A 27368-nucleotide genomic window follows, 5' to 3' on the forward strand; every position below is an offset into this window, starting at 1 on the left:
AATAACTGAGCATGAAGTCCTAAAGTTCCAGGGGGAAATGACAGGTGACATTTTATCTTAGGGAAAACCCATGGACTGACTCAAGCAGGAGGAGCTCAGGCTACTGTGTCCCCATCCTAAAGATGATGCCGGCTACTCCCATCTAGGATGAGAAATCGCATCTTAAACAAGATTTCGGGGGGCGGGGGAGGCTGTGGGCAGTGTCATTGCAACTTCCCAGTTCCTACTGAAACTGCAGTTTTCACAGTCAGCCTTCATTATTATTGTTGGTGTTGTTCTGTGTCTGGATTCCTAGTTTACCCTAAAAATTCAATGTATTGTAAATTTCAAAAGTCCAATGTGCCGGACATTAATGAATTTTAGTTCAAACAGCAAGGGCTTTAGCATGATATAGATCACTATAATCCCAGCTCAACCATTTCCCATAGGTGTATCTTAAAGGAATAGTCATATATCTCAGTTTCCTTAAAATCATCAGACTTTACAGTAAAAATGGGCTGAAATAATGCTTAGCATAAAATGTGATGAAAACAGGAACTTTGGGCCATTGTTGTTATTGTTGTTGTTACTGTCATTTCATTACAACAGGGCCTGGCGGAGGGGAGACTGAAATACCAAATGCACACAGAACTGCTGGGACCACGAGGGTGATGCACAGGATGGCACCGGCACAGAGCCCAGTGCAGGGCACACACACGACACAAGGGAGCCCAACCCCGCAAGCTGTGTCGCTACTGCACTTCTCCATGAGTGGGGACAAGTGAGGGTTGACTTAGTTGAAGAGCGCTAACAAGACAAATAATTGCACCCAAGATTTATCTCCCAAATAAAACTCTTTCAAAATGACTAAATAAAATACCTAAGAGAAAGGTTTTCTCCTTTTTTCCTCACCAGCTAGCTTATCCTTCCTGATATGTAAGGTCAAATGGACTAAATAGGTCAGGTGAACCTTTTTTTAAAGCATATTTAAAAAAAAAAGTCAGCCTAACAGAGAAAGAATTATAACTAATTTACTACATGCAGAGAGGTATTAAGCTCTGGGATCTGTTTTGGGGGCAGTGACAAGATACCTGAATGCAGAATTGTTCAGCTGATGGTCTGCTCGGTCCATATCATGCTCATCCATCACAGCTGGGTCTATTTGAGGAGAAAATTGTTTCACATTCCTTCTTTTGCTCAAGAAAAGGGCAGTCTGTTCACTACCTCATAAATACAAAGGAAGGAGACCATCATTCTCAAGGATGGAAATCACCCATTCACCACACATGGTAGAAGACTTTGTCAGGTGTCCTAAGACCACTGTAACCCCCTAAACTTGTGAGAAGCCATAGTGCACACACCTTCTCATGTAAAACATGTGTTCTGACATACAGAGGCAACAAGCCTGTGTCTACATGTGGATGCTGGATGTTCAGCTAGGCTCACTCATTAAGACCTTATACAGCAGCAACAGAAGGCTTGGCAAAACTACTATCTACAATGGTCTTGCCTTTTAGGGTTACTCTCAAATAATTAAAATTGCAAAGGGTGGATAGGTGAAATGTTAACGTTGAATTTAACACAGCCTGTCGCATGCTTCAAAGGAACCTGAGTTGTCCTACAAAGGCAATATTGTAGATGTTTCCAAGACTCACTCACAAGCATAAAAATAAAGTAGTCAGACCTTAATTGTACATAACTTTCCATAACCAAATTTTTCATTCTGGTCAAGTCTCAAGAATGGTTGATATAAAAATTGCTTATGCACTTAAAAGATTCAGATGTTAGGAAATAAACCCAACAATGACATCTTTTTCTGCTCTATAAAGTGAGCTGCACTACAATCTTTTCATTTGAAGGCAAGATTAGTTTGCAGTTCTGCAGATAGCAAATTCCTGTCTCAAGCTGTCTTTTTAGAAGCTGTCAGTGTTAAAATGCTGTTTCTGGTTAACAAAACCCATGTGCCCACATCACCATGAGTTAGAGTTCTGAGAACACCTGCCACTAGTGGAGTTTATTTAGATGATAGATTTATGTGTCTCTATGCACCTCTCTGAGGCTTTTAGCTGTCTCTGGCATACCAACTGTTTGTCAAAGCTTTCCAAAAGATCTGACAACAGGCAAGAGTGAACTGAAGGCTGACAGGTCCTGCAAGGCTGTGTGAGAGTATTTTTAAGCTTAACTTAAGAATACTTCCTCCATTCTCTTGCAACCTATTTCTGCCAAGGACTTAAATAACCCAGACATCATTTTATAGTACTGCACACATTTAATTCCTCTGAAATGGAAAGCAAAACAATATAAAAACCAGATTGTATATCTGAATTGAGACAACGGTTTTCATAGAAAATACTGGAAACGACTAACTTCTGCACAATAGTGTTTGCTTTCAGCCTTTGAGAAGATCAGAAAGCTTCCTGACTCAAAGGTGAATATAATTTAGTAGCAAAGAGCACGGGATTTAGGTCAGGAGGCCAGGTTTATCATGGTTCTTCAATTATTATCTACAAAACATAACCACTTTATACCTCTGATTTCTCATCTATTTAATAAAAGTTGACATCATCACTTCATGACAGTTAAGTATTGAAACTTATTCAGTGCCAGCCATTGTGCTAACGCAACAAATATCTCATTTAATCTTCAATGAGATAATGATTATTATGATGAAGCAGGAGAAACTAAAATTAAACCCTTTCTTGGGAACGCTTTTGGCAGAAAGATTTCAGCTATGGAAATAGCTACCTAATGTCAGAACTTTCTGAATGGAGGGAGATCTATGTGAAAAGCCTTCCGAGTGGAAGATGTGGACGTCCACAGGAGGATGCAGGCAAGTCATGGACTCAAGTTCTCACTTCCCAGAACATTCTCCTTTCTATGTCATCCACGTTCTTTCCTTCACTTCCTCTCCTCCCATCTTTCTTCACCACATTTCCCCTTTCCCTGTACTACTGAGCCATCATTTGTTTCCACAGTTAATCTACTAACATTTAAAATATGGTTTTATACTTAATGTTTTAATTGCAATGTAATAAACATAGAATAAAAGTCACCCTTTAATGTGTGCACTTCCATATATTTTGATGAAAGAATAGTCATGCAAATACCAGCACAATCAAGATCTACAACAATTCAGGGGCTGGGCATAGCTCAGTGGTAGTGAGTGCTTAGCACACATGAGGTCCTGAGTTCAATCCCCAGTACCTCCACTAAATTTGAAAAAAAAAGAAAAAAAAAAGATACACAACAATTCCACCAGCACAAAACATTCCCTCGTGCCCTCTGCAATTAACCTGTCCACCCAGCACAGTCCCTGGCACTAATCTCGTTTCTGGTCCTTAAAGGTTAATTTTTCTCCAGAGTGCAACGTGAATGGAACTGCACAGTGTTGAGCCTTTTGAGTCAGGCTTGTTTCACGTAGCATAATGCATTTAAGCCACTCATGTTAATGGTATCAGTAGTTTGTTCCTTCATGATGCTGAGAAGTAATACATTGTATGGATGTACCATGGTTTGTTAATTCATTCTCACTGGGCTGTTTCCAGATTTTGCTGATTATGAACAAAGCCACCATAACTATTACTTACAGATTTTGTATGAACACAAATTTTCATTCCTTAAATAGACTCCTAGGAGTGGGATTGCTGGATGGTACGGTAAATTGTACGTTCAATTTAATAAGAAACTGCCAGACTGTTTCCCAACAGGGCTGTACCATTTTGCATTCCCACCAGCAGGGAAGGGGGGGGGGATTCCAGTTGCTACACATGAGCATCACTGCTCAGTATTGCCAGTTTTTACTGATTTTAACTTTCCATGGACGACGTGTGGTGGCATCACATTGTTTCACTTGCTTTATCCAATGGATAATGTCATCAAGCATTCTGTCCTCTGATGAAGTATAAGATCAAATTTTTGCACAATTTTAATAGAGTTGTTTTATGTCAAGTATCAAGAGTTCTTCTTACTTTTACATATGCTATAAACCACAACACATTGCTATTAATTTTGCTTTACCTCCCTTTTAACCATTTCCGCAGAACTACATTTCCTTGTAATAAAATGACAGCTATAAATGTGACAAAATTGCATAGAACTAAATGCACATAGTGTATGTCTGTTTTTGCTATTGTACTATAAGTTATGTAAGATGTTACCAATAGGGAAACTGGGTGAAGGGCACACAAGAGTCTTTATACTATCTTCATAATTTCTTGTTAATCTGTAATTATTTAAAAATCAAGAGTTTTTTTAAATTAAATAAGCATGAACTTTACTAGTACTTAATTATTTATAATATTTTATGTATGAGAAAATCTGTTTCAAGTGATAAAAGTAAACTTAAAAGCAAAGTTAATGACATTTATTCATAAATTTATAAACTACATAAATATTGCTATTTTATTTTCATATAATGTTGTTACTGTGATGGTATTACTAAGGTAATATACTCATAATAAAAAAAACAATAAGAAGGAGCGGGGAGAGTATAGCTTAGTGGTAGAGTGCTCACCTAGTAAGCATAAAGTCCTGGATTCAATCCCCAGTACTTCCTTTAAAAAAAAAGAATGAAAATCTAATTACCTCCCCCCCAAAAGTATACAGCACTGTGTGTCAATTATATCTCAATAAAACGGGAAGAAAAAAGAAAGTATGATTTTTAAAACAGAAACAACACCAAAAAACCAGTAAGAAGGAACATACATTGAGCACTAACCATGGCCAGGTACTGGGTGAAGTACTCTAGATGCCCTACCTTATTTGACACTCACAACAACAATAGAAGGTACTATTATTGTGATTCCAATTTTACAAACTCTTACTGAAAATGTAAAGAGTGAGAAAAGAGTTTCAGATAGAAACTGGGGGAACGTAACATTCAGGAGACAGAGGAAGAGGAGTCAGCAAAGAAACCTGAGACCAAGAGACCAAAGAGAAAGAAGGAATACCAAGAACAGCTGTCATGAAAATGAAGGACAGACTTCCAAGGAGGATGACATATTCTCAAATAACTGGGAGGTGGCAGAGCTGACATGCAAACCCAGGTTGTTAGACCCCAGCACTCGGATGCTTTTTTATCACATTCAAATGCTTTTACACTTGCACCAAATGGTACAGCAGAGGTCCAGTCAGACCTACCTTTATGCAATTCAAGTGATTAAGTTCTACTTAAACTTAAAAGAAACTTTAAAAATGCAGCCTGAAAAATTTCTGAGCCAGTGAAATAAAAAAAGGTGTGTGAAATATCATGAATGTTGGTAGGTTGATAGGAAGACCAAAGGAAAGGAAAAACCTGACTACCCTTAAGAGGAGGTTGATATTCTTATAAAACAGTCTTATGTATATGTGTCTGATTATCATACGTATATAGTATGCGACTGAAACACTCTCTTAATTATAACACAATATAATAAAGCACTATATCTTTCCAAGCAGTTTTCTCCATAGAAAAAAGTCAGGAATCATTACTTCCTATGCTAAACGTGATGACTTCTGTGGAATGGTATGAAGGTAGAGATGATTTCAGTTTGTATTTTATACACTTCAGTATTAAAAAACAAAATTGACAACAAGCATGTTGCTTTTATAACTAAAACTACAGGTCTCTGAAAATAAAATTTAAAAATAAGAACCAAGAGCCTTATATGATTTATATATTAAAATTTGAGCATTAAATAAACAAGTCAAAGTTCAACAGTACGGTTCGGCCTTATCTGCTATGGAGATGCCCTGCGCCTTGTGTGTCTCAGGCTGATAACCTGAACTCTCAGCTCGGCCTGTCATTTTCTCGGAACGTCTCTGGGAGAGATAGAATGTGATTAAGATGAACACATCAGGCTTGCTTGTTTGCCTTCCCCAGTGTAGGTGGGCTGTCACCCTCTGCGCGCACAGCAAGCTGAGGTTAAAAGGCTGTCATGTCTTATCTATGCAGAACGTACAATGCGGTGTGTTAGGTGCCGTGGCTGCAGGGCAGGGCCCCCCAAATCAGCATGTGGCAAAGGGCACAGAAACAGTAATACTGTCAAGAACAGCAAAGGGAGACTCAATAGCTCTAAGGCTATCACTAAGATAAATGGAATTTTGAAATTAAATGGTGATTGCCCCTGTCAAAATGAGAAGCCTGAAAATGCACATATATTAGCTGCTGGGCCTGCCAGGAAAAAGAGTGATTTTTCACATTGCTGGCTTCTTCATTTTCTAATTATAAAAAAGGATTTTTGGAGAAATAGTATCTAAGAGTTAAAAGTATTTAAATTTATTTGTTCTTTCTAAAAAGATTTGGGTCCCTGATCCCCTACCCTTACTTCTGCATTGCCCTGCCAACTAAAATCTTCTGTAATGTTGCATTATTATTTGAAAAGTATTTATGAATTGTCTTGAAAAACATACAAAAGGGATAATATCAAAGGATAATTGCCTCTAGATGGCTTCTTCCTAGATATATTTTAAAGAAAATTTCTGTAGTACACTGAGTTTATGCTTTTTACTGTGTACTTTAAAACTAACAACAACATAATACCTCAATTCATTAAAAAAATATATTGTGGTATTTAAAACAGTACGTATCATGAAGAACAGTTTATTATTATGAATGTTTCATTATTCATAAGATAATTCACTTTGTTGTGAGCTATGAATAATTTGAAATTTTATGTTAACTTGCCACTACTTAACTTTTTAAAAAATTTTTTTATTATTTCTAAAATGATTTCAAACTAATTTCATAATATCTGAAAAAAAATGTTCTCCTCTGATATTTTTGCGTATCTGTCAGACACTATCTACACTAGATAAATATCCTGATATTAGGCAACAGAAATGCTTAATACATCTCTTTGTGAAGAAATGCCTTAGAAGAATGCTTTAATCCAGTCCTTACCTTCTGCCTTCCAAAACTACCAGAAGAACTAATGATGTCCTTGGAAGATCAATGTCTAAATCCTTCCAGGAGGTAAACCTCACGGGAGGGATGACCCAGGGATGCCAGCCAGCTGTCACCAAGCACCAAACACTAGGATCAGCTCCCTAAGTATTTACTGCATAAAAGATTGATAAATGAATGAAAGAAATGCTCTTTATCCCACAATTTTCCTCAAAACCTTTAAATGACACGCTGGAATCTGCAAATTATGTAATGAAAGATGACTTGATTACAGTTTCAAGTATATGTTTTGTGGTAGAAATTATCCTAAGTAGATCCCCACGATTGTAAAGAAAGCTGTTACTCATTCAGTGCCCTCAAATCAACAGCTGTCAAATACAGAGCTGTGACAGCACTGAAGCTAGGAAAAGACCACTGAGCAGACCTGGGGATCACGACGTGCTTTTTCTAGTTTTTTAAAACTACAGTGGCTGACTTATTACATTTCACACCACTTAGAGTTTTTAGAATTAAATATGGGTCAACAATCACTAAACACATCAACAAGTGACACTCATTGAAATAAATCATACCAAATGGCCAGCATATTATAAGCTGCTGTGACACTACCAGTGCTTTCATAAATAAAAAATGAGAATTAAACTTTCATAGTAAAATATTTCACCAGACTAGATTGCAAATTTTGACACAGTCAATTCATCATTGTAAAAATCAGACGAGGCTCAGTCAGCTCTGGTCAGAAAGCTCATTAGTCTGTTAAAATTATACCTTTGCCAGGATGTCATGATTCTTTTCACTGAAAAATAAATGTTATTTAGCGAAAAGATTTCACAATATTTTTTTTTGCTTTGTCCAAAGAAATAAGTGTTTAAAATTGATGAATTTTTAAAAAATCAATTATGAGCAACAGATGGCTCTAAGAAAAAAAACTTGGAAGTTTTAATTAACCTTAAGCACTAATTTTATAATGAAAAGTGGTCAATTTAACTATTTTTCCATTTATTTAAAGTATAAAATATTTTGCTTCTGAAGAAAGATGGAATATGTTTTATATTCTGAAAAGAAAAAACACACAATTTAAGAATTTATCTTAAGAGCAGTTTTCTCTCAAAAACTAAGTGAAAAGATAATTTTTAACTAAAATTAACCTGCTATAGCAACATGGATGGACCTGGAGATCATCACACTAAATGAAGTAAGCCAGAAAGAGAAAGAAAAGAAAAGAAAGAAAAAAGAAAAGAGAAAGAAAGAAAAATACTGTATGATACCACTTACATGTGGAATCTAAAAAAAAAACGACACAAATGAACTCTTACAAAACAGACAGACATAGAAAACAAACCAGGGGAAAAGGGGGTGGAGAGATAAATTAGGAGTTCAGGATTTGCAGATACTAACTACTATACATAAAATAGATAAACAATCAGGTCCTACTGTATAGCACAGTGAACTACATTCAATATCTTATAATAGCCTATAATGAAAATGAATATGAAAAGGAATACATACACACACACACATATATATAACTGAACCACTATGCTGTACAGCAGAAATTAACACAAAGTTGCAAGCCGACTATACTTCAATTTTTTAAGTCTTTTTGAAATAATTAATTTAATTAAACTGAAATTAAAACTAAAAGCCATTTTAAAATAACTACCTCCTCATGAGTCTGTGCAAACCCTCGTGATTCTTACTGCAAATCCCCTTTCACGTGTGGCCATTCGCCTTGGCAACAACACCCCTGTGTAGGCTGTTTTCACTCGTTGTAGGACACATTTCTCTTTCATGAGAACCCTGGACTTTCCTTCTTGCTCATCATTTTGCAAATCAAACTATTTCATTTCTATAATTTCTGTTTTCATTTTCAATGTTTTTTATTTCTTTTGCTCTGAGAGAAAACATAAATGAAACTCCCAAGGCTGACACTGTCCCACCTGACTAGTACACTTCAGAAAGAGTAGAGAGGAAGACACAATATTACCAGGAACCTAATTCACATTCATACAAAACGCAGTTGTCCCTGTATTACTGACCAGTAACAGTCACTGAACATCACATGCCTCCAGCCCTAAAACCTAGGAGCAAGCGGGTAAACAGCTACAGACCCCCAAGAAGTAGGATTCTGGCACATCTCTCTCCTGGACAACAAGACCTCAAATAAAGTTTGCCCAAAAAGTACCTCCCCCTCAATCCCTTGCCCTTCCAGTGCCGATGAGCCCTGTACTTGGCATGACTGCCCTCCCAGCTGCTTATGCCAGAACCCCAGCTTCCTCCACACCTAGTCCAAGCCAACCCTGCCTCTGACCAGCGCACTTATCTCCATTGCAGGGTTCATGCCAAAATCATCTTCCACATGACTCCCTGCCTCCAGTCCTGCTTTCTTCAATACACTCTCCTCACCGGAAGCAGAATACCCTTCTGAAACACAAATCTGACCACATTCTTCCACTTCTTAATGGGCATTCAAGGTTCTTCAGTGTGTTCAGGGCAAAGTACAAAATCCTCTCAGACAGCATTGTCCAGTACAAGTAAAATGCAAGACACATAAGCAATTTTTGATTTTTTAGAAGCCACATCAAAAAGCAGATGAACAAGGGGAGAATGGGGAGTTACTGCTGAATGAGCACAGAGCTTCCATTTGGAAAGATGAAAAAGTTCTGGAGACAGAGGAGCATAAGGATTGCATAACAACTTAATGCCACTGTACACCACTAAACTGAGCACCTAAAATGATTAAAGGGTTAAGTCTATGTTAAATATATATAACCACAATAAAAAACAGGTGAAATTAATGTTAATAATACATCTTAACAAACCCAAAATACTACATTTTGACACGTAACCAATATAAAATTATTGAGATATTTTACATTCTTTTTTTTATACTAAGTTTTTAAAATCTACTGTGTATTTATACTTACAGCACATCCCAATTTGGACACTAAATTTTCAAGGGTGTCTGAAACATAAAATGTGAACCTACCAAAACTATAGTTGTATTTTATGTGTTTATGCTGCTCTATTTTGAAAATTTATTGAAATTAAATAAAATTTAAAGTTCAGTTCTTCAATAACACCAACCACATTCCAAATGCTCAATAGCCATAGGTGGCCGGTGGCTACTGGACCCGACAGCACGGTTCTAAATCAGAGGCTTCCTCTTCTCAAGACGCACTTCTTCCTCCTCATACCTCGTGCTCCAGCTCTGCTGAAATCTCACTTCCTAGACCTAACCGTTCTCTCCCACTTCCAGGGTACTGAGCATCCTGACCCTTCTGCTGACCCGACCTCCAGCAAACTCTTCTCATCCCTCAGGTCTCAGGTGAGACACTGTTAGGCACTGTTTCTTCCAGGAGGCTTTTCTACAGCCCTCTACCGCCAACCCTCCTCCCCCAAATCGAGTAAGGTCCTTCACTGGGTTCTGGATTTTTACCACAATAGATCTTCTCATACTGCTTTGTAATTGCCTAATTTTCAGTGACTGCCATCATTCTGTAATATCTATAAAAGCAGAAATAAGTACATCTATCACCTAACCACATGGCAAGTTCTAAATAAGTATTTATTCAACAAAAGGATGAATAAACAAATGAGGAAGCACCAGGAACCTATGAATATGTAAATGTCTATCTGCTCTGCTCCCGATTGGCCAGAAGGCAGTCTGCAGAGATTTATGCAGCAACCATTCTGCAAACGTTAGCCATGAGCAATGACTAACTCTGAAGGCAACTACATGCCAGGCCCTTCACTTCCTCATGTCATCCCCACAGGTACCCCGGTTCACAGACGTGGTTCAGAGAAGCTAAGCTGCACAGCAAAGGTTGCCGAACTGGAGGACGCAGGACTCAGTCTTAATCTGGGGCCTGCGCACTCAGTCTCTCTGTAACAGAGGCTCAGAACAGCATGAGCCAAAGGGCAATACAGATGAATGCACAGAACCTTTGATGTTTAAATGAATAAATCTAAACCGAGCAGTTACCTGTATCTCTGAGCGCCTGTTACAAAATGACATCACTAAAATTGTGGGAAAATGCCTAAAACACACCATGCTAACTTACATTAAATTGATTACAAGTACGAAAAGATTCTCACTTTATACATAAAGCATTTTATAATGTTTTTTGTTGAGTTGTAAAAGACTCTTCTGAGGGTCTAAAATATAAGAAAAACAAATAATAATGAACCAACTGTTTTACAACAATGACTGTACCTTTTGAAAAACTAGAACCTCTCTGCTGTCAATCACTGTCGACCAAGCTAAACCCCACAGATTGTTTAGAGCCATCTAGCAGCTGCTTCAGTTTGGCAAGCGTTTTTGTTGGTACTGACCCAGTCAAAGTTGGCGTGAAAGGGGTGATCCCATCTCTGGACCCTCGACCTCAGCTCACTCACTCAATTAAAAATCCGTCAGTAATCACTACTCACGCAGACAAGACCAGGAAAAAATGGACCATTCAGCAACACCAGCTAAAAAACATGGTTATGCTCTCATAATACTCTTTAACCATAAACTATCTGAAGTCCTACTTATCTATTTAAAAATGGTTTTAAAATTAGTCCTCACGAAAGATGAGCTCAAAACTAAAAAATCTAAAGGCTCCAATCAATTTCCTTTTGCCTCATAGTTCTTTCAGCAAATAAAGAAAAATCCATAGTAACAAGATAACATTTCATGCATTTACACATTTTATCCTATAGACATCTACAGCCTTCAGTAAGTATATTATTTGTAGTCATGCCCATCTGACATTTTCCATTTTACTCAAAAGATTTTATGGTTTGGTATTACAGCAATATACAAATTTGACAGCCTGCAATAGGATCTAGTCCCTGTAGCAAATCATTCTGACAGTTAAGTACTATACAGCTACTAATGTTCTTTTTTTTTTTTTTACCACTATGCTTATTTAAAAATCTTACAAAGTTGGGGACATCATATGTTGAAATCCAGAAGAATGTTCTTAATGATACTATAAATTTTATACTGGGCATATTAAACAATAGGATTCCACACACCACACCACAATTATGTCATTTGTAATATCGCTTATTCCTCCTTCAGTAGTTCACTATTACAAGCAAATTTTTTCCTCAAATGCATTTAAACAATAAACTTGTTCATCACTGTCAATGTTTATTACTTTCTTAGAATTCCTCTTTGTCTTTAAAAATAACTGAAGACGTGAATAAATCAGTACATGAGTTAATGTGGAACATAATGGCTCTTTTTAATTGCCTTTACAACACTACTTTTTTTTCTTTTAAAGTGATGAAAGATAATCAATATGTCTTTGCATTTCTCGAAATGGATTAACAGAGGCTCTGTCAAATACAACCACGATTTCCTCTAGAAAAGAAAGAGAAGCTGCTCTCTAACACTGCGGTACCATTAACTAAATAGGACTCAGAATGATCTTATGGCACGAGAGGCAGACCCCATTTCTCTCTCTAAAAATTCTATTTTTAGTATTCAATACATCTGATAACATAAGCCAGTTAGCAAGAGAACAAGTGCCTTGCTTTAAGAAATAGGAAGTCTGAATGTATTTTTTTCCCCTTGATTCAGCCTTTCAGTTGGAATACCACAGTGAAACCACTCTATTTTCAGAATTGATGTACCTTTCATAACTATAATCTTTGGTTTTCAAGTTCACTATTATTTGCCTTCAGGTACAAATTTTAAAGTGTATAGAGGCTTCTAAGCAGAATAGTTGGCCTCAGCGAGATACTGAAAGGCTTGTAGCTCAGTCATCATTGCAGTGTAAATTCCTTTTCAAAATAATGTTCTTCACTCCGAGAACACTTGTGCCTGTGCCTGGTTCACTTGTCAAATACAAATCGGAGGTCATCGAATGCCTGGGGGCATCTTTGGCTATTCCACAAGTCATTTCTCCCTCTATCTGGTTGCAGAAATAAGTTTCGTATGTAAAATCCTGGGAATGTCTGCAGACAGAGAAACCAGAGGTACCATCTATGCCAGTGTGAGGATGGTGTGTGGTCAACAAACAACACCAAGCTCTTTAGGCAATGACAGCAAGCGAGACAGATGTCATTTGCTTTGATACATACAATTTAATATTTATACATTCTTACAGCACTTCTGAGAACTTCCTCTGCAAAAAGGAAGAAAGTTTAAACCTGATGGTTGCATTTTTGGTCTGCTGCAATTTTCCAAGTTTCTTACAATCCACAAACTTGCCTTGTTGTTTTACTTACATAAATTACATAGATGTTTAATTAATCTACAAGAAGTGACAGATGCATGTAATAGACATTCATGGTTAAGTATATAACAAATCCCAGCATTTCATGTTGCTTTATTCCTTTTGCTGGCATTTCAAAATGTTCTTCCCTTAAATTTTATAGTCTAATCTGAAGACTGGTGATCTGCTTCCTGATGATACTGCTGTCTTCCGTGTGACCACATCATAAAAACACTGTCCTCTCCAAATTCCTGTCCTTAATTCTTCTTCCTGATAATTTTTATCGTATTTTTTTCTATTGCAAAATTGTTTTAGAAAGACATTCTATCTTCATACATGTTTTATATCTCTCTACTTCCTTTTTTTGGCTTTACCATTTTTGCACAATTTTGCTTCTCTTCCAGAGATTTAATTATGACCATGGCCAACCAATCATATTAGTAGAGAAAACAAGATAGAAGGAAATAAGAAAAAGAAAGAATTGAGTAAATTCCATATCTAAACCATGTGGAGGCGATTTTTTTTCTTTTTGTCCTCAAGCACACCAATCATCTGTGACTTCATATAAACCCCTAGACTGGCTATCCCTGAGCACACCATTAAAGTGATGGAGTGGGAAATGTCCCCAGAATCCTCCTCATTCTTTTTCCTACCAACTGCCAAAGCCCAGATGTTCTCTGGATGAGCTGAGAGGGCACCGGTGGACATGGAAAAGGGGCTGGGAATGACAGGACTTGCCACAAGGATAGCTTTTCCCAAACTGAAAAGTCATTCAGAGGCAAAGGAATTCATTCTAAATGAGTAGATAAGAAAAATATTAGGTAATCTAGAATCTGCATTAATAATCAGAGAATGCTTGAGCTGACAGAAAATGGTTCTCCCTTTCGAATATGACTTTGGACATACAGCTCATTCAGGTAACTTTCAGCCATTTCTTTCCTGGAAAAGGGCAGTTCTGCTTAATAACCTGGTCCTTTTAGATAGCAGCCTGTAGCATTTTTGAGATGGGGCAGCAATTACTTTATTAACCTCTGAGATAATTACTCGGTACAAAAGCTAAACATTGTTAGAGAAAGAAAAAAAAAACTAATTGGATAAATACCACTATAGCCAAATATATTTTTGCAGTAGTTAGTTTAAAAATAATAATAAATTTTATTAAAGTATTTAAAATTGTTAATCAAATAAATTAAATAAAACACAATGTCTTGAAAATGACTCTAGTGCCATCACTGTTGTCCATTTAATCATCTGATGAGTAGAAACTACACCTGTGATATTAGCAAACAAGGTGGCTGGATGAGATAAAGGTGTATTCACAAAGCACACACTATTTTAGGATCAACATAATCCACTGAAGAGCACTGAAAGACTTGTTTTCCATTTGCTGTCTCTTTTTTTCAGTGGTCATTATAAGAGGAAAAATCTGCTAAATAAACAAATCCTTTCTTACATCCTCTACAAAAATTTTCCTACACAAAATATTGTACAGAGAAGTATTTCAAAAGCTGCAAGCTGAACCTATGAATAAATAAAAGACTAACAGCAATATTGTCAAAATATTCAAATACCTCTGTGTAAACTCCAGTATGCCATATTCTAGAAAGACTGCTAATAATAATAACCATTTTTATACACAGCTTTCATACTTTAGAAGACATTTTAAACTCATGTTTGCCATAAGCTGTTCTTTAAGCCTCTGCAGTTACTAGCTGTTACTAGTGTTGCTCATTACTTATGCAGAAAGACACTAACTTGCCCCAAGGGAAAGCAGCTCTTTTTATATGGCTAAATGAAAAACTGAACTAAAAAAAGTTGCCCTTGGGAATTCAGCACTTTGAATGCACAGCAAGCAGCACTTTCTCTTCCCTGCTGTCATCCCTTGGGCTAAAGCACCCCAGAATGCATCACATCTCTCTCTCACACACACAAACACCCTCTACAAGTGCTGGCAGGGCTCCGATTAGGCACTTGGTAAAGAGAGGTGATTTAAGGGCAACTAGGTGAGAAACTGGTACAACAGCACCACCTAGTGGGCACTGGAGAGAGGCTCAGAGTTCCCTCGCTGCTGCTTCAGGGATGAGCATGCTTGTCCTACTCCACCAGGTCACTCCAGTTTTCAACCTCCAACTGACCACAGGTTCCAAGATCAGAATGCTCAGTCAACAGGGCAAGTGCTGCATGGGTGTTCAGAGGCTCTCCGAAGTAGTGCTAGGCTCTGTGGCTTAGTCACATGTCCCCTGTGATGCTCAACTATTTTCTAAAAACAATTCTCTAGGATTATTTTTAAAAGCAATTAATAATTTCCATTCTCTCAGTCTCCAACTTACTTCTTTCAAGCAAGATATTTTATTTCTAAAAATGACAGAAATGGAAATTTTCTCTTTATGTGTTATGTCTTCCCTGTAGACCAGCAGGTTCTCAAATGGGGGTGATTTTGCCTCCCAGGGGATATCTAACATTACTAATTTTTTTTCCTGTTTTATTAAGAAATTATTTATTCTATGCATCACTATATAAGTTTAAGACATACAGCATGATGGTTTCATTTACATACATTAGAAAATGTTACCACAATAGGTTCAGCTAACATCCATCTTCTCACATAGATACAACAAAAATAAAAAAAAATTATCCTTGTGATAAGAACTCAGAGTATTTACTCGTAGGAACTTTCCTACAAATCACACAACAGTCTTAGCTATGGTCATGGTGTTGTACATTACACCCCCAGGACATATTTATCTTATAACTAAAGTTTGTACCTTTTGGCATTGCCTATTTGGTCAGGGATGCTGTAATCTATGATGTGCATCATAGTCACTCACAACAAACAGTTAACTTAAGCCCAGTCTAGACGATAAGATGCTGTAAGGCAGGAGTGATGTCTTACTCAAAAACTAGACTAAATATTTGGCAAGGTAAAGTAATAGTTGTTTGGTGAAATAAATTGACACTGACAGCTAATTCTTATATCCCCCATCTGTGTGAATAAGAAGGTGGGTGAACAGTCCAGATCCACAAAAGGATTGGCTACAGCTCCAGAAAAGAGACTGAAACTGACACTAGTAGACACACAAATGTTCACTAAATAGACACAGTAAAATAATTTGCCTAGACTTGGGTTGGCCTGAATGAAATATCACACAAAACTACTGCTCTGACTTCTAGCTAGCCATGCACTTACTAGATTAATTAAACTCCAAAAGAATGCTGATGTCAGGAGAATGTACCACTTGACTGTATGCTCAGGGCAGAGCATCCTATTTCCTGGAAAGGTGCATTCCACCTACCACACACACAAGTGATCGTTTGTAAGTTCTATTATTCCAAGGCAACCTGTCTGAGTCCAATCACCAAGAGACACTGAGCAAGACGCTGGGGCACGGATGCTGCGCTCAGGTGACTCACAACAGTGATGGTGTCCCCTTGAGGATTTCTGGTGAAAAAGTCATCCACACTTCTGGCCATTGCCCCTAAACTATTACAGCATTTTTTAGTGATTATTTTTCTCCCAAAATAAAATTTCTCCTTGTACTTTTCCCATTTAAGATAACCACTGTGAGCATTTTTTTAAATATCATTCCAAAAAAACTCCATGCATATAAAATCAAATTAAAAACAAAAAAAATCTGACCTAGAGCCTGCTATTTTCACTCAAATATGTGTCATGGACATTCATATGTCAATAAAGACCTCTCCATTGCCATCTGAAATAGACTTTCAGTGATCTTAACTTCAATCAAGACATATTCTTTTAAAAATACCAGCTGTTTAAGGATCGAAAACATCCTACAAGGACTATGGGATACACACAATCAAGGTGGGAAGGAAACAGTAAGCGTTGCCACTTTTGGATGCAATCATGAGATTCCAGATTCTGGATACAACTTCCTGAATGGCTCCGAAACGACCCATGCTATCCCTCCCTACTGTTCTCTTCACACCCCTCTGGGGCTGATGCGGGGAACATAAATCATGAAGGAAGCATCACAGTCCAGCGGAGCCAGCACCCAGACCCTTAAAGGGCAGTATCAGAGCAGGGACCACTCCTTCCAAGGGACACTAAACGAGTAACGCCGGGCACCAAACCATTCAAGAGAGAAAAACAAAGGTGACTGTTAAGTGTAGTGTCTGAATTTTTGTAAACATGTATTACTTGTGAATCAGAAAAAAATTAAAATATAAAATGTGTGTTAACATGTATCGTGCTAAACATTAAATTCTTTACCATGTAGTAAACTCACCATTTTTCTTTATACCCTGCCTTATAGTTCTAATTCTGGCAAATATGTTTTGTTTGTTTCTTATTGGTGGTTTTTTTTTTTTTTTAAATTGGTGACCAAGATACAAGATTCCAAACTTTCCTATGAAGTCCATGACTGGAAGAAACTTACTCTTCTGATAGTCACTGTGGGCTTTAAAGGGCCACTTAATTGACCCATTCATTTCCATCGCATTCACAAAACTTCTATTACCACATCCTGAGCATCCTTGGTCCCACCACTCATATCTGCCAACAGTGATTGTCAGACCCACAAAGTGCCACGTGGTTTCTTGCAATGTGAAATTCTTGACAGAGCTATACTGGAAAACAACAGTGTTCACTGAAAGACAGCAGACTAGATTCTAAGTTCCTGAGACAGAAGTCCAGAGACAAAGCACCGGGTAGGGGAGAGACTACTAGTACCAAAGCACATTAACAGCCGGGTACAGAGTCATAGCTCATTGCCTGTAACAGGGAAAGACCCTGAATTAGAAATGACAAGGACTGAAGAAATTCTAGGGTAGTAAGTCCGTGTGTGAGACACGCTCCAGTATTATTTTAAGGTCATTCAATTTAACTTTAGGGAAAATTCTCATTAAATATGAAACATTAAGGGCCTAAACTAATGATTTGTTGGATCATAATTTAACAGGATGCCAAGGTTACTTCAATGTTGAGGACTTAAAGGCCTATCTTTTCAACAAAAAAAAAAAATACTCTTAATGAAGAGAAGCAGTGGGAAGATTTTTATGAAAGTTTCTAAACAGGTCAGAAGATAACCAGTCAGAGAGCCTGGCAAATTTAAATGACTTGTATCTATCCGTAAGTGAGAAAATCCTTTGGGAATAATAAAAGTTTTTGCATTTCTCTGCAAGTCTCTTCTTGGTGAAGAGATGATGAAATCAGGTTACATGCACTTTGCTAGGTCAAGACCAACCAAAGAGAGGCAAGAGAGAGGAAAACGAGGCAACTCAAACAGAGCTAATCGGATAGCTCAAGTCCATTACTAACAAACTTCACCGGATAGCTTATAGTTTGAAAATTCACATTAATCCAGGAAATGCAGTACTTCTTTCCCTCATTGCAAACAGAAGTTGAAGAAGGTTACATGCATGCTTACAATATAACAGAAAAAGAATACATACAGATAAGTAAATTTAGGCTGAAGAGGGGTAAAAAGGTAGAATAATAAAAATGAAGCAAAATGAAAAATTACCCTTGGGAATGTGTGCATAAATAGAAATATTCAGAACTTGAAATTAACACTAATTTATGAGAAAAAAAGAAGCTTTGCCACTCACCAATTTTAACCTCTGTAAAGGTATTCTGCCTACATCTATCTGCGTCCTTTCTGGGACATTAGTGAATCGGACTTCTGGGACAGCAACGGCGCACATGACATGGGCCCACCTACAGGAAAGGAGACACAAACATAAACAAACGTTCCCTAGACTTACTTATCCCATAGTTCCACCAGGCGATATGGCAATTCTCATGGACGGGAAACACACAGATGAGAAAGAAAGCCCAAAGCCTAAACCCATCACAGATTCTGTAAATTTCAAACCTACTGGAAGATACCTGGATAGATTGAGCACCACACCTGCACCACTGTGACATGAACTAAGTAAAGATCAAAGAATCCTATCATTACAGGTACATAGGTCTACATGGTCTGCAAAATACTGAAGTGTAGGTCTGCTATTTCATTCGATACTGAAATACAGAGGTATTTAACATACTTAAGCTAATTATTATGTGGCAAAGGATTAGTTTAATTAATAAAAAGTATAAACTGGGTATACCACATAATCTTTTTACGTAATACAAAAGTCATGAAGCAAAAGAGAACAAACAGAAAAAGTTTTCCAAAAGAATTAATACTGATTAAGCCTTTAATTAGTTTCTCCTTGCAACCCTACTATAATCAAAGGAACCCAGAGATAAGGAGAAATGAAATTTAGCTTGTTCCCTTGTTTCCTACTTAAAACCTAGTATATCTCCTTCCAAATTCTGAATTACTCCAGGAAAATGACAACATCCTCATTGAAACTATATGCGTCTCATAAATGTTATGCCTCAAATAAGTATAAAGACTCTTGAGGTTTAAAGAGATTTTGAAAGAATTATCAAATTCATCAACCTATTTTTAAGTCAAAGCATATTGTTTCACCCAAATAGCACAAGACTCCATCCTGCCTTTAAGGACCACAGGAAAGAGGGCAAGGGTTAACCCCATGAGGGCATTCCTTCACATCCAAATACATTCCTTCATACCCAAATTCTATAGTTCTATAGCAACCACTACTTCTTTCTGGCCTAGCCTAAGGGGAGGAAGGGAAGTTCTTATCACCTCTGCCTTTATAGGAACTGCCTAAATCGGCCCATAGTCTGCATGACCTGTTTAACATCCTCAAACTAGTGAACACTTTTTAGCACAGTGCCAATCACAATAATTAAGACTGGGAAAGAAAATCCAAAATTAAGCAAATATAGTTTCTTAGACTAAACTTTATCAACGCAGGAGGGACAAATGCCTTTGCTCTTTCTTATAAGCGATGAAAAACGTGCACATGCGCATCAGTATGTCAGCTCCATTGTGACATGACACCGCAGGCCCCACATCCAGTGCCCGGGGGCCAGGCAGGAGGCAAGCAAATACACATACACTGGTAAATCACAGTAACCCGGGGGGCGCCGCCCCATGTAGGCCAGGTTCTGATCCCAACTTCTTATTGTCATAGAGATGCATCATCATATATCAAGATGAAAATCTGGATTTTATACAGGATCTCTCAACTTTTAAAATCTGAATTGACATAAAATGTGTGTCACTCAAATAAACACCAGATCTGGCTCCCAAGTGCCAGAATACAACCTCTGCATAAACCATTTCTACATGTTTCTATTTCCATAGGAATCTATAATTTGCTTTGGCCCCATTTAAAATATTAAACTCGGGTCATAAAAATAAAATTCACACAAAAGTGTATTTCAACAACTACCATAGAAACAAGAATACTTTTCTGTTCACTTATACCTCTCTTCATATTCTCCAACTGTCCCTTTTATATCATAAAATCAATCTTCTCTTCCTGTGTTTCTATTTTAATAAACATGCTTTCTTATTAATTTGCTGGTGTTAAAAGTACATGGTTTTGTTTTAATATTATGATTAAAATCAATCTTATTTATCTGAAGATAACAGCTTTTACTGTTTTCAGGCACATTCTGTTTTTATTGCAACAATAGGACTCATCATATTAAACACTAGGATTCCAGTGGCACCTAGAGGACATGGGCTTTCTTCAAATTCTGTCAGTAGAAGAGAGGTTACTCCTCTGTGTCAAAAACACACAACAGAAGTCCAGACTTGGAACACGTTTGTTCAGCAGAGGTGAACGTGCTGTCAGTAATGGTCTCTAGAGAAACACAGAGTCCCAGACTCAAATCTGAGCAACAAAAGCTTTGGAACAATGTGTACAGTAATGAAAGACAAATCAAACCATCACCCAGAGGTTCAACATTCTAGAGAGAAGGGAACAATGAAACCCAACAGAAATGATGCATTACTTACTTATTGTTCTTAGTTTCCTTAAGAGCACCCCCTCTCAAATTGCAGAGACAGCACTCCTAGGGCACAAAAATACCATGCAATTATTAGATCCATATAATAAAAGCCATTACTGTTTCTCTAGATACCCCCAAAATTCTAATTTTTTTTTTTAATTTTAAAATTAAAACCATCCAGAACTTCATGAAGGCCCATCTCTAAGCAATTCAAGAGGGGAAAGGAAAAAGAGAGGCGGGAAGGTGAGGGGACACCCAAAAATGTTCTCGGTGTGTGTATCTCCTAGAGGGATGGTCATTATCCTGGGACCATGTTCAGTTGCCATCCTTGGGGGAATGCTGTGACACACAGAGATCAGTAGCTGGAGAGGTATGTACCAGAGTTCCAGAACAGAGAAATACACAAACAACTGGGCGCCGCATGTGTGATGCATGTTCCAGCATGCATACAGGATGGTTAAAAAATGGAGTATTGGCAGGCTTCGTTCCAATATACAGATAAGTGACAAGCTCTTTTTAAAAGACACTCTTCACAAAACTTTCATTTGGGTCCTTCATGTGGGCAAGTAGTGTTGGGAAAAGTGTTCTGATAAACCCAGGCTTTCCAGCCCCAGAAAATAGTGCAATAAAATCTTTTCCTTTCTCTTCACCCCATTAAGTTTATATTTGGGGCATTTTATGTGTCTTAGGTTGGCACAGACTTTTTCACTCCAAGACGATTCCCTTTACTACAAACATAGATTACTACAAGCATTTATTCATCACTTCTCACTATAATTTAAAAAGTCCATGAGAAAACAGGGCCAGAAAGTAATGCATTGCCTTTTGTTGACTTAGAATTTTTAATTAAATACCTAAGTAACTTTTTTTATTTTCAGCCTCACATGTTCTCCTAATTTATTGAACTAACAGATTTTTTTTCAATAGTTACATGTTATATAGTGTTTTTTTCCTCCAAGTTTTATACATAAAATTTCTTTATCTGTTCTCCAAGATGATCTCCCTTAAGTGATTTTGACAGTTTTGTCCAGCTTTACAGGGAATCCCTCTAACTTCTGTACTATTAATAATGAGGTGTCAAACTCCATAGCTGTTATTTTTCTGAGAACACCAAAACAAGTGAGGAGAATCAACATATTTGTAGACTCTTAATAGGCAGAAGAGAAGACAAAACAACAGAAAAAAATCAACGGTTTTACATGTCTGGAAAGTCTCTGCATATCTATCTGAAACTTCCTAGGTGATTATTAAAGGGTCAGAATAGCAAAGGCTGCCCCGTGTATGTCCATGTGAATCCCTTATAAACCCACTTCAAGGAGATAACCTGATGGAGAATACTCTCTATAGCAAAGCCATATTCCAGAGGCCTTTGAAATAACAGGTTTTGATGAAGCACAATGAAAGGAGATTTCACAGTACAGATACTGAAAATGAGAAATCCAATAATTCAAATTATTCAATAATATCCAAGTTATTCCATAACTATTTTATAAAAAGTTACTGACTGTAAGTATTTTTCCAGTAATTTAACACACATTCTACAGAGAAAGAGAGGATGAAAATGAAAACAAAACACAAGGTCAAATGTTCTCACTGAATAGAAAAAGATGCTACTATTGAAGTAGAAATGAAGAGAAGGAGACTTGTGGACTCTGAGGAGCGCAGACACTGAGAGAATTAGCTGTCTGATTAATGAAGCCAGTAGTGAGAAGCCTAAAGGGACAAGTTAGCAGAGTTAAATACAGCAAATCAGCATGGAGGCTGCTTCCAAGCACTGATGAGGATCACGAACAGGTACACATGCTGCGGAGCATGACCACAATAGGAGAAAAGCAACCTCTGAAGTGGAATCTGAAGACTCAAGATGTTCAGTGGAGTTGAGAAGACTCCCACCTACCACAGTATGAAACTTGTTCTTTCCAGGGTCACCAGCCACCTCTATGTCACAAAATCTAAATTCTAAGTCCTTGGTTCGCCTGACCTCTTAGCAGCAGTTATTGCCTGTGCCTGAAACAGTTTCTCCCTGTGGTTTCTATGAACCAACACTCTGCTCACAGTTCTCTGTCTCGAGTTGATCCTCAGCTTCCTTTAATAGGCATCTCTTTCACGCTCCTGAAACCCTGTAATTTCTCTAGTAGGTTCTATTCACTTCTCTCTCCACATCTGTTTGCTGGGCATCTGATCTACTACCCTGATTCCCAAAAGGCCAGGGACTCAAACATTTATCACCTGAGATGTCTGACTGACAGCTCCTCAGGCATCTCAAACACACGTGCAAAACTATGTCTTCTTCCCAAGCCTGTACTCCTTCAGTTTCCCAGATGCATCAACCAGCAACTCAAGCTCATGCTAGAAGACAATTTTCTTCTCATCCCAAATCCAACCAATTGAATTCTGTCAATCCCACCTCCAAATCTGCCCTCTTCTCTCCATCATCACTGCTGTCACCTTAGTTGACATCCCCAGCACCCTTCATCAACCCAGACGACTGCAACAGCCACCCCACAGTCAATGTGGAACCCACCAGAGTGGGTGTGAATGCTTCTGGATGCCTAATGTGGCCTAGAAGGGCCAGGATCATGGGTTCTCAACATTGTCCACCCTCACTCTGTTCTACTCTCAATGCTCAGACACCCTATGGTCTCTCATAGATCCCTTCTTCCCCCAACATACCAGACACATACGGCTCCATTCTTTATTAAACTGAACACATCCTTGACATCTCAAGCTAAATGTTAATCCCTCAAAGAGGGCTCTCATAACTCCCTGACCCAGTTGCTTCCCTCTCCTTTCTCTTGTTAGCCAGTTGTGGAGTTCTTTCTGCTGTGCTCACTAAACTGTTAGCTCAATGAGTGCTGTGAGAATATAAGTTAGGTGACTCTTTGTCTATTACTATGCCCAGTAGAGAGTACACTCTCTATATGAATTTGTTAAATAAATGAGAAAGTATGGCAAAATAGGGCAGAGTGAAAATCTTAAAAAAATCACCAAAGCACCACAAAATTGCAAAGACTACTTCACATACTGGGGCACTAAGGAAAGAAAGCTTTAGGCTCTAGTGACTTAACGTGGAGTTAAGACACAGTGATTTGACATAGGGTTATTTTTGCTATGATTTACCTGAATGAGAAATTGTACTTCTTAGTAAAGGACAAAAATATCCATGGCCAAGTAAAGTTATTTGTATGATTTACATGATATTATATGATATCATGGTTTCTGTTTGATTCACTCAATTCTGAAAAATATCTAGGAAAGTAAAAAGTCATGTCCAGTTGCATCTTTTTCTTTTTTTCTTTTTTTTTTGATCACCGTCCCCTCAATATGGGAAAAGCTAACTGGTCTGGTAGAAGCACAAAGATGTCAACCTGTCAATTTACTCATTTGTAAATTAATTTTAACTAAATGCTTATGTTCATAGCTCAGAAGACAATGTCAGATGGGACAATTTTAATTTTCCTTTATTTAAATAGTACTTTACTGTTAGAAAACAAAGTTGATCATTCTAAAATTCAAGAGTTTAACCCCTACCTGAAAAGCAACCTGAGTTTTCTTAACAATCTGTACAATGCTTGATATATGGAAAGGTCGTCACCTGCCAAATATACTAATTATACTATGTATAGCTCATCTTCAAACTCAGTCAAAGAACTGAATGTGGAAGTATGAAGTGACAGAGTGTCCTTCAGAACATTGATTCATTTAACTGACGAATCAATAATGAAAATTTTCCTCTTAAAAGGATAGAGATTATATCAGAAGCCTAATTCATTCCATATACCATGCCAGGAACATCATGAACTTTACCTCCCTTCCTTAACATGAACTTATTAGGTAATTACTACCACATTTCATACAAGAGGAAACTAAGATTCAAGAGATTAAGTACCTTGCCTAAAATCAACCAATCCAGGGGTCATCAGACTTGTTCTGTCAAAGGCCAGATAGCTACTAATTTAGGCTTTCCAGTATAGAGTTGTGGCAACTAATCAATTCTGCTGTGGTAGGACAGTACATGAATGGGTATGCCTATATTCCAATAACAATGTTATTTACAAATAAGCAGTGAACTGGATTAAATTAGGCTGTAGTTTTCCAGCTAATCAACCAGCAAAAGGATCACCTGGGTTCAAGCTCAGGCCTTCCTGGCCACATGTCCATGCTGTTTTTCTCTAGCATCTTGTGACCCGTCATACAAAACAAGGCATAAAATATCAAAGCAGAGTGCCAAAATAAACAGGAAACTGCCTGCCCTGGAAAGCTCACTACCGAGAAAGGGAGAAAACCTGTGTGCACCTAACCATTCTGTGAAGAAGATAACGACAAAGGGCATAACCAAGTCCTCATTTCTATAAAAAACTAAGAATTCATTTTTTAAAGTAATTCCCTCAAAAGAACTCTTATCATAAAAAATGGTGTTACCAAGCAGCATATATTAAATACCAATCTGTATTCCCATTTGTTTCATTAATCTAGCTAATAATAAAACTTCTCATTGATACGAGATCATTAAATTCATCTCTACTTCATCCTTCAAAGAATTACACAATTTCAGGTAAAAATAACATTTTAGTTACTCTGTATAATCAAATCTCAGGCTAAATGAATATGATTTAACTGAGAGAAAGAACAGTAAAACTAGAGAGCCAGCCATATCCTGGTGTTTAACAAAGTGCAGACGGCCAAGGTTCAAACCACGACTCCGCTATTTACTACTGGTCTGACCTTGGGCCGGTTACTTATCTACCCGCTGTGCCTCAGATATCCCACGTAAAAGAGGGAAAAGTACCACTTCCTGAATGAAACCATAAATGTAAAGCATTTTGTAAAAACACAATCAATATAAGAAGGACAGTGGTTTAATATGTGAAAAGTTAATTGTGGTTCTATACGACTTAAACGTAACATTGTCAGTGGATGATCTGGGTATAGTGGTTTAATACAGAATAAAACAGGATCAGTCATTAATAGTTCTCCTGAGGTACAAAAAGCAAGAAGAACTAGAGAGAAAAGAAAACTCTCCAGGACCCAAAATCCAGGCAACTAGTAGGCTCTAAAGCAAAGCTTTCATAGTTCTAAAAGCTGCCAACCCAGCTGTGAAAATCAGACAAATACTAGAATCTCCGTAATTCTCAGAAAACAGACACTGTGGAACATAAAGTCCTAATCCCACCCTCAAAACATCTGATATCAGAGTGGACTGAGTCAAACGAAAGCTGCAACAAAGCTCAGACCCAGGTCAGGCACGAATCAGGCTGACCTCACTCCTGCTCTAGAAACCTGTCAGATGAAGTGGCACACCCTTTCTGGAAATAATATTATCTTCATTTGCTACAGACAAGATGTCTGCCACACAATGAAAAAAGGTACAAGGTACATTAAAAAGCAAAAAATATAACTTATGACCAAGAAAGGAAATAAACAATAAAATCAGACACAAAGATAGACAGGATATTAGAATTATCAGACAGTTTTAAATAACTATGTTCAAATTGCTAAGGATCTAATGAAAAAGATAGACAACATGTGGGCAGAGATAGAAAAATTTTAGCAAAGTCATGGAATTATTTTAAAAACAAATTGAAATGGTAGAAATGAAAAAAACATGACATCAGAAATGCTGAATTCACTAGACAGATTTCAAAGCAGACTGGAATTGGCAGAGTAAAAGTTCAATGAATTTAAAGACATGAATAGGAAATATGAGGAAAAAAGCAGTTATAAGAATGAATAGAGATCTAAAGGAAAATAACAACCTATTCAATTTATTTATAATTGGAGTACAAGAAAAAGAGGAAAGAGAGAATGGATGAAAAGAAATATTTGAAGAGATAGTGACTGAGAACTTTCTGAAACTGATAAAAGACGTCAACTCACACATCAAAGATGTCCAGCAAACTCTAAGGAGATGAATACCAAGGAAACATACCTAACTACTTAACAGTGAAAATTCTAAAACCAAATACAAAGAACATATCATAAAAGTAGAGGAAACAACAAATCTGGTAAACAACTAAACAAATTCCACTTAAAATCCAACCAAAAACATTGGAGGCAAATGGCAATGAAACAATATCCATAAAATACTGAAATAAAGAAGCTGACAACCTGGAATTCTATTTCCAGGGAAAATATCCTTTGAAAAGAAAAAGAAAACAAACAAAAAAAAGTAATCTCACAGAGACAAGAATAACAATATAACATTAGTTTGTGCATTGAAAAGATCTGAAAAGTTGACTGACAAAACAGTATGAGACATTTCCTATAAAAAATGAGATTTGAGAATTTGAGAGTGTTAGAAATGGGAGACTTTCCTAACAATATTTAAAAAAAGAAAGAAAGAAAGAAAAAAGAAAACTTTACAGACATACAAAGAAATTAAACCTTTTTCCATCAAATATGTGTAATTTTAAAATAAATGTAACTGTGGCAGCTTATCCTATTTGCCCCTAATTTTTTG

General features: G+C 37.3%; 1 protein-coding gene across 4 annotated transcripts in view; it reads right to left on the bottom strand.

Annotated features, from left to right (window-relative positions):
* KDM4C (lysine demethylase 4C) overlaps nt 1–27368 on the bottom strand; it is a 359368-nt gene that overhangs the window by 86744 nt on the left and 245256 nt on the right. For 3 of the 4 annotated variants that reach the window (XM_064490230.1, XM_064490229.1, XM_064490228.1), the window contains exons 16-17: nt 20916–20971; nt 18640–18748 (exon numbers count right to left, since the gene is read on the bottom strand). In XM_064490230.1, the coding sequence (XP_064346300.1) occupies nt 18640–18748; nt 20916–20971 (165 nt within the window). The remainder of the gene's footprint in view (nt 1–18639; nt 18749–20915; nt 20972–27368) is intronic. The other variant, XR_010382646.1, reaches the window with a different exon arrangement.

This window comes from Camelus dromedarius, chromosome 10 (assembly GCF_036321535.1).
Source record: "Camelus dromedarius isolate mCamDro1 chromosome 10, mCamDro1.pat, whole genome shotgun sequence".
Classification (NCBI taxonomy): domain Eukaryota; kingdom Metazoa; phylum Chordata; class Mammalia; order Artiodactyla; family Camelidae; genus Camelus; species Camelus dromedarius.